The sequence below is a fragment of the Carlito syrichta genome, unplaced genomic scaffold, assembly GCF_000164805.1.
Source record: "Carlito syrichta isolate Samal-C Ts95f unplaced genomic scaffold, Tarsius_syrichta-2.0.1 Scaffold311144, whole genome shotgun sequence".
NCBI classification, from domain to species: Eukaryota; Metazoa; Chordata; class Mammalia; order Primates; family Tarsiidae; genus Carlito; species Carlito syrichta.
Genome location: NW_007255240.1, coordinates 122,040 through 136,079, shown reverse-complemented (window position 1 = coordinate 136,079; position 14,040 = coordinate 122,040). Strand labels below are relative to the sequence as shown.

The window sequence follows — 14,040 nt, the reverse complement described above, 5'->3', positions numbered from 1 at the left end:
GCTTCTGGGTGCTGGCACCTGGTCAAGGCTGAAGGACCCTCCAGGTAGCCAGAGCCCAAGGGCTTTCCTGTCCTCGAAGGCAGTGTGCCCAGCTAGGGACACCGAGGGAAGGAAGGGAAGGTCTTCTGGGCACGTGCAGGTTACTCTCCTTGGTTCACTGCTGCCTGAGTTCCCAGCTAGAGGAGCAAGGGTGACTCTGAAAAGACAGGCAGCCTATGGTAGAAGCTCAGCCCTGCAGCACCTCAACCTGGACCAGTTTCTTAACTCCTTTGTGCCTCAGTTTCTTCATCTATAAAATGAGGATAAAATAGTAGCCAAACCTTGTACCTTTGTTGGAGATTCTTATGTAAAGTGTGCAGAACAATGCCTAATACATAATAAATGCTTTTATAATCATTATCCATTACCTATCATTCATGGTCATATGTCTTTATAAGTAGAGTTGCTTTTGAATGACCATGATATGCAGTGTGGAGTAAGTGAAATGTCAGAAAAGTAAGTAGTATGTGGTTAATCCAGAGTTAATTCCAGAACATCTGTAAATAGATTATCTGCTTTAGAGATATTCAAAGCAATACTTTGGCTTTTGGGACTGACATTATTAGTTAATGTGTGTGTGTGTGTGTGAGAGAGAGAGAGAGAGAGAGAGCGAAAGAGAGAGAGAGAGAGAGAGAGAAGAAAAGAGAAGAGAAGAGAGAGAGAGAAAGTGAGAGAAAGAGAGAGAGAGAGATCTTTAAATGAAGGACAGGCCAAACTAGTCTGTCTGGGTGATAACTTTCCAAACCAGCAAAACTAACGATGTATAGCTACATTCTTATTGCTTTACGTTGCTTTAAAAGGCTCTTTTGTTGTTGTTATCTTTCCAATATTGAGTTGGGAGTCATGGATATCACAAACCGTTTCACAGGAGTCAGAGTTTTTAAAGAAGCAAGAGAAGTAATGGCTAGAAAATCCAAAGGGCCAAAGACGATACTTAATAGCAAGACCTCTTTTTCATTCATAGGATTTATATTAAGCCTAATTTTCTTTTTCACTTGAAGAAAAGCTATAAAAGTATCAATTTTATACTTCTCTATTTAATTCACACAGATTTTAAAATAATTTTGCTCAAGCAGATGTCACTGGTCATGGTCCCATTTATTTTAACTGAAGAAAGGTTCTAAGTAGATGCAAGCCGTGTGTGCCCAGGAGCAGGCTGGCATGCCTCTGATCGACACATGCTTAAATACCATAGCAGAGGCCCAGGTGCAGCTCATACTTCCATTCAGCACCACCTTGGAGGACTCTAGCAAGTCACTCTCTTTTGCAAAAGCACCTGTCATTTTGTTCAAGTGCTTTCCCCTTGCCTCTGCATTTAGATTCAGCATTCACTGACAGCTGCCTGAGACAGACCTCACCCCATGTGGGCTCCTGGAGAGGCAGCTCAGATGCCACAGCCTCGGATCTGGGGGTTCAGTCTGTTCTGGGTCGAGGGGGATGCCAGGCAGCAAGAGGCACCTTGGCAAGATCTGGTAGTGCCTTGGGCCCCTTAATCCTCACCCATGCCCACCCCACCTCTGTGGTCCCCTCTCTCCTGGTGGTCTCCCTGGCCTTCTCCATGCTCCTAGGGACTCTCTCAGGTGGATCTAGTCAGAGACAGGTTAATCCTAAACCCCACAGTCCCGAGATGTGCAGTGTCCAGATGAGAATTGCCAGTGTATCACTTGGGATCCCCTTTTGGCTGGTCCTTTTTTACACTATGTTTGGCCCTTCTTCAAATGACAGAGCACCAATAACAGCTTCCCCCTGAGGGGACTGTGCCTGGTGTGCCCCACTCTCTCCTCGGTAGCCCTTACTGTACTGCGCTGGTGGCTTTTCTGCTCCTTTACATCTGAGTATAACCAAGGAGAGGCCAGGGCTATGATGTATCTGCTGGGGCAGCATTAGAGAGAGGAGTTCAACAGGGAGACACCAGGGACAACTGGTCACAGATGGTGTGCAGTCATTCAGGTCACCATGAATGCCATGCTAGTTTCTGAGCACAGATTGGGTGCAGGAGGGATTCGCAGAAAGGGTGGTCCATCTGACTCATCCTGTAACTGACCACAGAACCGGTCTCCCCTGAACCATGACCATATCCAGGAAAAGAACATAGCCCAGCTAGGGTTGAGGACAGAAAGAGATGTCAGGGCTCTTCATTCCGCCCCTGCACATGGCCAAAGGGGTGGATGCATCAACACCCCAGCCCCCTTACTCAGGACCCTGTGTGACACCATTGTAGACAGTGGCAGGCATGGCCACAGTGCCTTCCAGGGCTCCTGTATTTAACATCCAATGAACATACTTCTCTGATCCTTGGTCCCATCAGGGTGGCATTTCCCTTCTGCTCAAGACGGAGGGCCAGTAACCCTATCCCACGCAGTATACACAGACACACACAGGGTGGGAACACGAGGAGCTGTGCACGTGCTCCCGTCACCCCCGGTTCTGCTCTTCACCATGTCTGGGGGGTTGGGACATTCGCAAAGTCCTAGGATTCCACAATGAGAGGAAGTAACTGGAACGAGGCAGAGAGAATAGACAGCTGAATGGAGAAATGCACATGGAGAAGCAGCAGCGAGAAGAGGGAAATCAGAAGTGGGAACGTTTCCTTTTCATTTTTAAGCCAAGTGATCCAAACAGTCGGGGCAAAGCTAACAAGAATACCCGTGAGGGAAACTGGCCATACCCAGCCCTGGTGAGATGACCACGACAGGAAGGCAGGCTCAGCAGCAGAGTGGCCGGAGCTCCCCCAGGAAAGTGAAGCCCAGCAGTGGACACGTGGCACCAGCTCCACTCGGCAACACTGCTTCTTTGCCAGAGGCCCCATGTCCTCGGGAACCATCAAGCTGTGGAGCTAGCAAGTGGCTTGAGACAGTAGGTTGGCTGAATATTCCAGAAAGAGTCTGAAACTGCTAAAGGTAAAAGATGATTTTTCTTTAGAAACAGAAGTCTGATTCTTCCCCCCTCTTGGAATTTGTAGAGTCTTTACTTTCCTCAAAGGACAGGAACAATGTCATACTGTATGTTACGGCGGGTTTCCTCGACCTGTGCTGTCTAGACTCTGTGTGCTTTCACTTAAAAAACAAAATAAAATAAAAATAAAAACAACCACTCGCCACCTAGGCACCACTCTACCATCTTAAAACGATTTCTGGCAGGAGAAGAATGCTTCATTCAGGAGTCGCCCTGACAGGGAGACCAGTGAGGCCCAGGCCACGGCGCCAGGCCAGAGGGCAGCCCCACGGGTCAGGAACAGACCCGAGCCCAGCCTCCCCTCACTTAACGTTTGATTCTCTGGGTTGCAGGCATTTTTCAACAAACAAAGCCAGAGAAGGCAAAAGGCCTCCTTTATCTCAGAGAATCTCCCACTTGCTTTCAAGTTTGACTAGGTAAGGCTCCTCAGGGAACTGATGCCTTACAAAGTCAAGAGTGAGACCTGCCTGCTGTCTGGGTGACCTGCAGGCCTTGAAGTGACCAAGTGGTCAGTCTGCGCAATTTTCCAGGATGGAAAGGTAATCTTTTAAAAGACCCTTCTGTGGCTACTCATCCAGCGATTCAGCCAGCAAGTACTTTCTGAATTCCTATCCTATGCAAGGCATCCATGAGAAACACTTTTCTCAACAGTGTTTGGCAAGAGAGCATATTATGAGAACATAAGCATATTCAGGGAAGAGACAATCTACAGAGAGTGATCTGTATTTGTTGATCAAGCAATGTATCACTTTTAGTCACAGCATCGCTTCTTTTTCTAACTCTGCTCTTTATCAGATACCAAGGCCTAGAGAAATTCCCACCATTCTCCTTCTTAAAAAAGACAGCGGCAACAGCAGAATTCAGAAGAATAATCTGATTTACTCCCCTAATGGGTAGGGCTCTGGCTTTCTGGTTTACTTTACAGCTGATTTTACCCTGCAACAGAGAAGTGGCAGACTCAGCCACCTCTCCCCATGCAGATGGATTCATACTACGGGCTCTCAGGGCAAGAATGCTGGGCTGGAGCTATGGCTCCAACCTCCAGCGGAGCGTGACGGAAAGGACATGTTTGGCTGCTGCTCATTTCACCTGGATGGGCAGGGCAGATCTCTGAAAAACATCATGCATAAGAATTTCTAATACCAAGGCGTAGGTCTTCAGGCAAGGGTCTGACTCGCTACCATGGAGCATTCTGATGCAGAAGAGGAGAAAGCCTCGACACAGTTGCGGATTAAGAAGCGATTCTTTCTCCAGCTGCATGATCCATAACAGAAAATGCAGATGTGTATAGACACGCACTGCCACGTATACACACATGCGCACAGGAATGCATGTGTAAACACCTTCCCTACAACACCTTATAGCAGAATCAGGCCCAACCCAATGGGTCTGAGGAGTCACCAGTGCTGCCGCAGAGCCTTACCTGGGCCTCTTGTCCGAGGTAGCCACACACATGTGCTGTGACGGCACAGCTGTCCACTTCTTCGCCTCCACGACGAGAGCTTCTGCATCCACCAAGCCAAATCCATAGAAATGGCTAACTGAAAAGACAGGTCCTTCAGAGCCAGGCTCTCCTGCCTCTCCTAGGAGCACAGCTCTGCATTCAGCTGGGCTTCCACGGAGAACAGACCTACTGTGTCACCTTGAGGACTCCTGAGGGCCACAGGCCACAGGCCTAGCCCCTCTAGGGCTGCTCAAGGGGCCTAGCTGCTTGGTTCTCTCTCCGAAACCAACTCCTTCAATGCAGGTAAGGAGTGAGGGCCAGGAAATGCATCCCAGTTTGGTGCAGAGCAGAAGTGTCGAGAGGGTCTCAGACTTTCTTTTTTGAGATGAGGGCGATTTCTTTACATTAAAAGGAGAGTTGGCATCTGTGCTCCCTGGATCTTAGATCAGACAAGAGACACAAAATAAGGCCTCTTGGTTCATGCAGCCACAACATAGCAGGGCTGCACTCATCTTTTTTAGCCATTTTCCTCCTCTGTTGAGTTCCCAGGGTGTCCGGGGAAAGCAGCAGTGCACATAGCCAGGCTTGGAACCGGCCTGAGCCAGTGTTTAATTTGGCCAAGGCAGGAGAATTTCAAAGTTTAATTTAAGAGGCAAGGTCGAGAACTAGATACAATCTATTTTCCTACTTAATTAGGCCAAAATTGAAATGTGGGTCAGCTCCTGTTACAGCACACCACTACCACCAACATTCCTGCAAAACAAAGACGAATTAGGCCCAATCAATGGCCTCCTTATTAAAAGGAATGTCCCTGGGCACTTAGGGTAACAATGCTTGATCTATATTTTATAGATTGTTGTATCAGACTTGGTGTCAAAATAGTTAGACCTGAGTTTCAAAAAAGTTAAAAAAAAAAAAAGAAAGTCCTCCCTAACATACAGTGGCTCAGTGAATGAAATCTCTTTCAGTATCTCTGGTAAGAAGTCAGACAAACAATGCCAGGGGCACAAGCCTCTAATTACTTGCTCCAGAGGCCTCAAATATCTAGGTTAATCCAGCCCTGATTGTGGGTTGAGTTCCATGGTCCCTGGTTCTGTACCAGGCTGGGCTGGAGGTGGAGGCCCACTGTCCTATGAATTACTTTAATAACATAAAAGCTGGCCAATGGAAGTTTTATAGTTACAAAATAACTTACATAACTGTCTCAATGTCTTCACTGTACAGATGAGGAAACTGAGGGAGAGTTTCAAAATCACAGAGCTACTCAGGGCTAAGAATTCGAGTTGCCCTTAGGTGGCCACAAACAATCATTCCTTTTAATAATTATGGATTTCTTTTAATGTACATTAGAAAAAATATATGTATATATATATAAAACTTCCTATAAACCCATGATTAATTAAATGTAGTAAAGCTTCCTTTTAAAATACATTTATATAATAAAAGGGGGAAAGTCAGTTTTTGTTTTGTTTGTCTTTTTTTAGAATGTAGTCTTGCTGTGTTGCCCAGGCTGGCCGTGAACTCCTGGACTCAAGCGATTCTCCTGCCTCAACTTCCCTAGTAACCAGGGCTACAGGAAAGTGTCACTGTTCTCAGCTTAACAAGAACTATTAAGTAAATACTGGTATAGGTGGTCCCTGGATGTGGCGAAGCACGGAGTTTAGGGAACTCTGGACTCTCTCACCTTAGGGATCTCCCTTAATGACAGTGCGGGGTTACAGGATACCTTTGTTAATTGCTGCATATGTGTTTTTAATTCTTATGACACAATTAATGCTATTTGGGGATTCCTTTTAAGGAATTCATATTGCTCCTTACTACACATTCTAAGGGATACCCAGGGGTCCACCCGGACACCACCACCGCACCTTTATGGCCAGCACCGTTGACTTTCCAGTCACTCGCTTTCAGGTGGGCCGGCCGCGAGGTCTTCACTAGCAGGTGTTGAACGTCCCTCCAGGTTAATTGGCTGCTGCAACGACACAACAGAACGCTGGAGCCTACATAGGTCATGCCGACAGCCACACAGGCCGCTCAGAGGTGGAGTCTGAACTGGAGCAAGCCCCTCAGGCTAAAGGACTCCGTTCCTTGTCAAGGGTTTATTTCACAACCTCTTTGTAAGGGACAGTTTCCAGCAACTAAATTCCGAGAAAAAAATAGTACAATAAGTGACTTAAAATCCGTAGGCATTAAAAGCCTAGCCTTGCTGCCAAGCTTCATCTAAGTTTGTATGGGGCCATACAGGAAATTTGAAAGTAGAGAAAGGATGTTTCATGGAATAGTAAATGTTTACCAAGTATTTAAGGTTATTCTTCACCATAATGAGCATATGCACAAGACTATGCTCAAGTCACGATCAGCCTAGACCCCATTCTATCAGACCCACTGGCTATGAATTATAATTCAAGATTTTCACATGTAATTTTAAATTTACAAAATCTTCATTTTGGGGCAAAGTAGAAACATTTCATTAAAAGAGCATATGCCTGCTAATGTAAATACACAGATAATATTGCTCTTGATTTTAAGATACTTTTTCTTGCCTTTTTTGAGTCAGAGTCTCATTCTGTGGCCCAGACTGAAGTGTAGTAACACAATCATGGCTCACCTCAGCCTCAATCTCCTGAGTAGCTGGGACTATAGGCATGTGTCACCATGTCTAGCTAATAATTTTTTTTATTTTTAGTTTACATGAAGTCTTGCTATGTTGCCTAGGTTGGTCTCAAAGTCTGGGGTTCAAGCCATCTTCCCATCTTGGCCTCCCAAAGTGCCGGGATTATAGGCATTAGCCAATGTCAGGCCTGCCTGCCTTTTTTTTTTTTAAACACCTCTGAAATCCAGATCCATCTTATGATTTGATGCCTCTTATAAGTCCCTCCACAGCAATCAGGACTTGGTTAAGTTGCCTGGGAGTGCTGACCTTGGTCCCAGCTATTCATATTGTCACTTCCAGATCTAAATAGTTCCAGGTCTAAATACTTCAGGCCTAAAAGAACTCTTCAATAATTATAAAAACTCTAAGAGAGATGGAAGTGTTGTATTACTGGCAGGACTTCTGGTTTCTCTGGTACATAAAAAGAGTGTATCTTATAACCTATGGCATCTTGAATCCAATGAAATACAGTACTTTTTCATGCTATTTCTAGGCAGACAGTAGAATAAAATAAGATCATTACTCCTTTCTTCTAGTTAGTATTAATTTTTATGAAATCTAGATATTTGAACATGCAAGCTTTCTGCTAGACTGCTTTAAAATATGGTATGTATAACATCTACATATGAATCACTAATCAAAGAAATATATTTTGCTCTATCAAACTAACAGCTGAGTGAAAACAAAGATATATAGGTTTGTGGTTTCACCTATAATTTGACAGATAAATATTTATGGATCTTTTATTCCTTTTTTAGTCTACTAAGTTGACATATACCTATGACCTTTCAATCAATCAGAAAATTAACCAAGAATGAACAAGCATCTCTTGTGTACAGGACTCTCATTTCCTAATATTGCAAACACACACTCTATCTTTCCAGACTCTCTTTTCGGGACTCATGGGGAAGATGACCAGAACAACCCTCAGGCCTATTCCAGGAGCTCACTCCGTGTGTGTGTGTGTGTGTGTGTTTACTGGGGAAGCATACTGTGTCCTGGTGTACCTACAATGAATGTGAACCTGGGAACATGGGACAAAGTGGGACTGGAGGGGCTGCTGCCAAGGAGGACCATGGACACAGGAGGCAGATGTTAAAGTGCTGCTCAGCCCTCATCCTCTTCATGACGGAGATGCCCTGACCATGTCCCCAGTCATCTTTCCAACTGCCCATGCTGTGTGTGTGTGATAAAATGTCTATCACACAAAATTTACCATTTTAGTCATTTTAAGTGTGTAGCTCAGTGGCATTAAGTTCATTCACACTGTTGTGCAACCATCATCACCAGAACTTTTTCATCTTCCCAAACTAAAACTCTACCCATTAAACACCAACTCCCCATTCCCACCCCCTCCCCAGCCCCTGGCAAACACCACTCTACTTTCTGTCTCTATGACGCTGACTACTCCAGGTACCTCATATAAGTGGAATCATGCAGTATTTGTCTTATTTCACTTAGCATAATGTCCCTGAAGTTCATTCATATTGTAATATGTATTTGAATTCCCTTCCTTTTTAAGGTTGAAGAATATTCCATTGTATGTATACACCACATTTTGTTTATCATTCATTCATCCATGGAAACCTGGGCTGCTTCCATCTTTCAGCTGTTATGAACAATGTTGCTATGAACATGGGTGAACAAATATCTGTTTGAGTCCCAGCTTTCAATTCTTTTGGAGATGTAGCCAGAAGTGGGATTGCTGGGTTGTGTGGTGAGTCTACATTTAATTTTTTCAAGGAACCATCATATTGTTTCCCACAGTGGCAGCTCCATCTTACAGTCCTACTCTTTGCCCATTTCCTATGAGAAACTCACCCTCATAGAATGAGTCTTGGAGTGCAACCCTTCCTAGGGGCTCACACTCTCCAGGCCCCAGCCACAGCTTCCCCTGCTCTCACTAATGCTGCTTCTGGCTGGTCACTGGCCTCCTTGAGGTCTCGTCCTATTCATGTCCAGAGGCTCAGTCTCCAGGCCTTTCCCTGGCACAGGCTGACCTGCTCTCCTCCCTTCTCTGTTGCCCCTCCTGCAGGTCAACCTCATTGCTAAGGGAGGATTCCCAGGCTCTGAGCAGCACAAGAACGTGCACTCTAGTGGAGAGGTCACAGGTACAGGCTTTGGAGTTCAGACAGAGCCAATGTGTCCACACCGCGTGTTGGCTGTGCCACCTGCCAAGTTACTGCTGTATGTCAGTAGGGCCTCCTCAAGGATGGCTAAAGCCAGTCTATCTGGAAGTCTAGCATTTAGATGCCAGGAAGCACAAGTTTCAGAGGGAAAAATAGAATGGGTCCAGAAAGGGAGAAAGTTAGAAACCATTTATTTTTTATGAAGAAACCCATTTCATTTTTGATTCTGGTAACACAATTACAAATTTAAGTGTTTGGAAAATACATCTAAGAAATGGTTTTTGATAAAGAAGGTGACTGATGGGAAGCACCAAGACTGCCCCAGACTGAGACCATCTTTGAACAATTCTTACACGTGGAGGTCTCCTTCTTGTCACATGCTGTCTGCAGGCCTGCCTGGGTGCCCCAGGACCATCTGGCTTTTCCCTGGTTCCCTCTACAGTTGTAGTAAACCAAGAGAGAAGGCAACCCTGAGGCCATGCTGCCTATGCATGAACTGTCTCAAGCTCCAGATTTTCCAAAATCAGGCTTTCAGTTTCCCAGACAGCATTTGTTCCTTCCTTGACCAATCTTCTAAGTTTAAAATTCTCTAAGTTGACTTGATTTTAACGGCTTGCCTGATTTTCCATCTGTAAATTTCCACAGAGGGGCTAAAGTGATGAGAAAGGTGACAACCTGAGCTTCCATATGCCCGTGGACCAAGTTTCATGGGTGATCTGTCACGAAGCAGGCGTTTGTTTTCTATCTAGCTCCCTGCATGTTTCCAATAAGGGATAAAAGAAAATGTAGAGCAATGAATTGCTAAGTATGTGAATGCAACTTTCCACACAAGTAACTAATTATTTAGAATGTTTCAAAACAGCCTCAGGATACAGAAACTAACATTTTGGCCTGGAAATGAAAAATATCGAACGGTTTCTTGGTTAAATGGGTAGCATTTCAGTGTTATGCTCTTTGGCCTTGTGCGAATCAACATGCAAACATCCAATTAGGAGAATTGAAGCATCCCAAACATTCTGTTTGAATTACTTAAAAACTCATCTACAACCAATGACTGCTGCAAAGGGCTGGGCTCTTCTGCACTGGTTCTGATGTCTAAACGACCATTTGTTTGTGACTCCATGATTGCATGGGCAGGGAACTTGTTTTCTTTCTGATGCATCTACACATGAACAACTCTAGAATTTTTCTTTGGCTTCCAGCAAACAAAGCATCATCATTTTATTGTCAACTTATAAACAAAAGTTCCTAAATAGAAGTCATGGCGCCCTAAAGTGTGGTTTTGGTGTGAGGTGCAGAACAGGAGGCGGGCTCAGGACCCCGTGTCCCCCAAAGGGAAAGGGTCACTTCCCAGCCATTTGAATGGCCTAAAAAGGAAGGAGATTCTGACACATGCTATGACATGGATGAACCTTGAAGATGCTAGGCTGAGTGAATAAGCCAGTCACCAAAGGGCAGATCCTATGTGATTCTACTTATACATGGTTCCTAGAGTCATCAGATTAACGGAGACAGAAAGTGGAATGGTGGTTGGCAGGGGCTGAGGGGAGGGAATGGGGAGAGTTATGGGCTGAATTGTGTTCCCTCCAAAATTCATATGTTGATTCTTTAGCCCCAGGACCTCAGAATGTGACTATATTTGGAGATAGGACCTTTAAATGGGTAATTATGGGAAAATGAGATTATTAGGGTGGGCCCTGATCTAGTTTATTGGTATCATGAGCAAAAGCCAAGAAGATACCAACCCTGCTGACACCTTGACCCAGGACTTCCAGACTCCAGAATGCTTAGAATATACATTTCTGATGTTTAAGCCCCCCAGGCTTTGGTATTAGGTTATGGCAGCCTGAGGTGACTAATACAGGCAGTTAGTGTTTACTGGACACACGGTTTCAGTGGGAAGAAGAAAAAGTTCTGGGGATGATGGTGGTGATGGCTGCACAACTATGTGAATGTGCTTAATGCCACTGAGCCATGCACTTAAATATGGTTAAAATAATAAATTTTACATTATATGTATTTTACCACAATATAGACATTAAAGATAGCATAAGAAAGGAAGAAAAGTGGGAACTTACTTTGCTTCTAGAGCCAAGGCGATGATGCCAGCCACCATGGGGGCAGAAACTGAGGTCCCAGTGTGGCCATCGGTACAGCGCTGACGCAGATCCGTGGTGACCTGGGGGAGAGGGTGGCATGGTGAGGCAGCGGCAGCAGCAGAGAGGCTGCTCTGGAGTAGGCAAGGCTATTCCTGATGCCACTAATTGGCGGCCTGGGTCCCAGAAACCGAAAAGGTGTCAGGCAAACACATCTCAGCAACCATGGGTCTCAGCATCTGGTACTCATGGCTGATTCGCTTTGCTCTTGTGTGCAAGATGTGGGCCCGCTGCAGGAACAGGCTAACCTTGGGGTGACACAGGGAGACATGACAGGGAGAAGACAAGCAGCTGGGGGCACATCTCAGTGAGCTCATTCTTTTACTATTGCAGAAGCATGTTCAGAGAAACAGGTAAGACAAAGTAGAACCAAGAGGGGACCTCCATAGGCCCTCATCCCTGGGTATCCTGGCATTGTGGCCTGTCACTAACACCCAAGAGTCCCCATGGCAGGACCACCTGCTAGAGCCCATATTAGTGACCCCAAAGCCGCCCTGACTTCAGAGCAGCTGGGGGTGCCCAGAGAGCATTTCTGCCTTCAGGTCACAGGTAGGGTTCTCCACCAGGACATTTTCCTCAGCGCACTGACAGGTTCTGTGCCTAAAGCACCTGGTTCCATCTGCAGCAGCAGCTAAATCTGGAGCACTCTCTACCGACCAGGTCCTGCTGAGCAGAACGACAAGGCCAGCTGTTCCATGAAGGTGAGGCTAGCTCTGCAGATGGGCACTCTGCCTGCCCTCATTGGAGGTGCTGGCTCGGGCTAGGTCGGGGTATTGATTCTGGACCTCACCCCCGCTTGGCCTGTCTGTACCTTCCCTATGAATTGAACTAAGAAGGAGCACTGTGGGTTCAGCCCATGTGGGTTCAGCCGTGCTAGATGGGATTGTAGCCCTCATGATCTCTGTCCCCTAGTGTTACTCCTGTGCCCTCTGCAGATGGAGTTGAGGCTGGTAACCAGCTGGGAGGTTATCCTGATTATCCGGGTGGGCCCTTCAAAGAGGAAGAGGAAGGCAGTCTGTCAGAGAAATGAGGGTTCAGAAAAACTCCACCCATCACTGCTGGCTTTGAAGCAGGAGTGGGGGAACATAATCCAAAGCATGTGGGTAGCCTCCAGAAGCTGAGGACGGCCCTCAGCTGACAGCCCAGCAGGAAATAGGAACCTCAGTCCCATAACCACAGGGAACTGAGCCTTGCCAACCACCTGAAAGAGAAGGAAATGGCTTCTCCCCAGAGCCCTTGGAAAGGAGCATGGCCCTGCCAGCACCTTGGTTTCAGCCTGTGAGACTCTGAACACAGACCAGTCCAGGCTGCTGGACTTCTGAACTACAGGGCTGCAATATATCAATTTGTGCTGTTTTAAGCTGCTACACTTGGGATAATTTGTTATGGCAGCAACAGGAAACTAATACACCCATCCAACCTCCACAAAGCTCTAGCAGTTGACTTGCTTAACCTCTGAGAATAAATTTCTCTAGTGATACAATTCAGGTTCCATCTGCAGCAGCAGCTAAATCTGGAGCACTTTCAACCTGCCAGGTCCTGCTGAACATCTTCCCTGGGCACATTTGAGCTGGGCTGACAACTGCCCAGTGGAAGGGGTCTAGTCCATGTCACACATGCACAGAAAGATGTGACAGGAACACCAACAGAGACCAGTTTCCATCCTGCCTATTTAGCAGGGTTGGCACACCCTGATGTGGGGAGGGCAGCTGAGGGCAAAGGAGAAGGGAGGAGAATGCAACTACGTGGTCCCCAGCATCTTCATGTGCAAAGAAGGTGCCCAGTGGTGACACACTAGTGCTTGGTAGATGGTGGCCAGCAAGGGAAACTGGAGTGACTGGGCAGGAGGCCATACTCCCTAGAGCATGTGAACCCCAGAACTGCCTCTCCAGCTGCAGATAAGGGGGTCCTGGGGAATGAAAAGACACCCCCCTGGGAAGGATCACTGAATCAAAGTGGGCCTCCCCTTCCTGAACTCTAGTACCATGCCTGAGACATGGCTCATGCTAATGAGTGTGAGATGCTTCCTTTAGGTTTTTCTCCTTTCATCAAGAGTCCCATCTCACCAGGGACAGCCCTCACTCTAGGCGGGCACTGGTCAGCATTAACCAGACAGGGAGGGGTGGGGAACACAGGGACAGAGCTTTGACTGCCATCAGAAATCTGCCTGACTGCACAGAGCAGCCGCTTGTCCCCTTGAGGGATGTCTAAGATGGCTCAGAGTAAAAACCGGGCTCTGGCAGACCTGAAAAAAAAAAGATGCCATCCATACTGTCAGAGCAGACTTTCAGGATAGCAGTCATGACTGAGTATGTTTTTCCTTTTATGCCTCTCTCAACAACATTGTTCTTACCTGCACAGTATTGCTCAAAAAAGAATTTTTAAAAAAGAAAAACAGAAACATTTTGTAGCTAAGGAAGGTATATGCACACACATGCACCTACAAATATGCATACACTATTGTGATACACTAAGCAAATCAAGCTGCAAGTCCTGCTTCCAGGGTGGAGTCACCATCCTCCCTGTATACAGTCAGTGGTCCAAAGTGTCCCATCACTCAGCAAGCTCAGACTCACACCCATTTGGCCAAGCAGGCCTTGTCAGGTTTCAGCACAAACGTCTGTCTAGTAAGACCCAAGACAGTCCATGTTCAAATGAGCCAGA

The 14,040-nt window shown here is 46.2% G+C and overlaps 1 protein-coding gene across 1 annotated transcript in view; it reads right to left on the bottom strand.

Annotated features, from left to right (window-relative positions):
* The window catches only part of PCSK6 (proprotein convertase subtilisin/kexin type 6), a 147,262-nt gene that overhangs the window by 69,993 nt on the left and 63,229 nt on the right, over positions 1–14,040 (bottom strand). The window contains exons 11-13 of the mRNA XM_008068524.2: positions 11,299–11,399; positions 6,307–6,410; positions 4,418–4,535 (exon numbers count right to left, since the gene is read on the bottom strand). Of these exons, the coding sequence (XP_008066715.2) occupies positions 4,418–4,535; positions 6,307–6,410; positions 11,299–11,399 (323 nt within the window). The remainder of the gene's footprint in view (positions 1–4,417; positions 4,536–6,306; positions 6,411–11,298; positions 11,400–14,040) is intronic.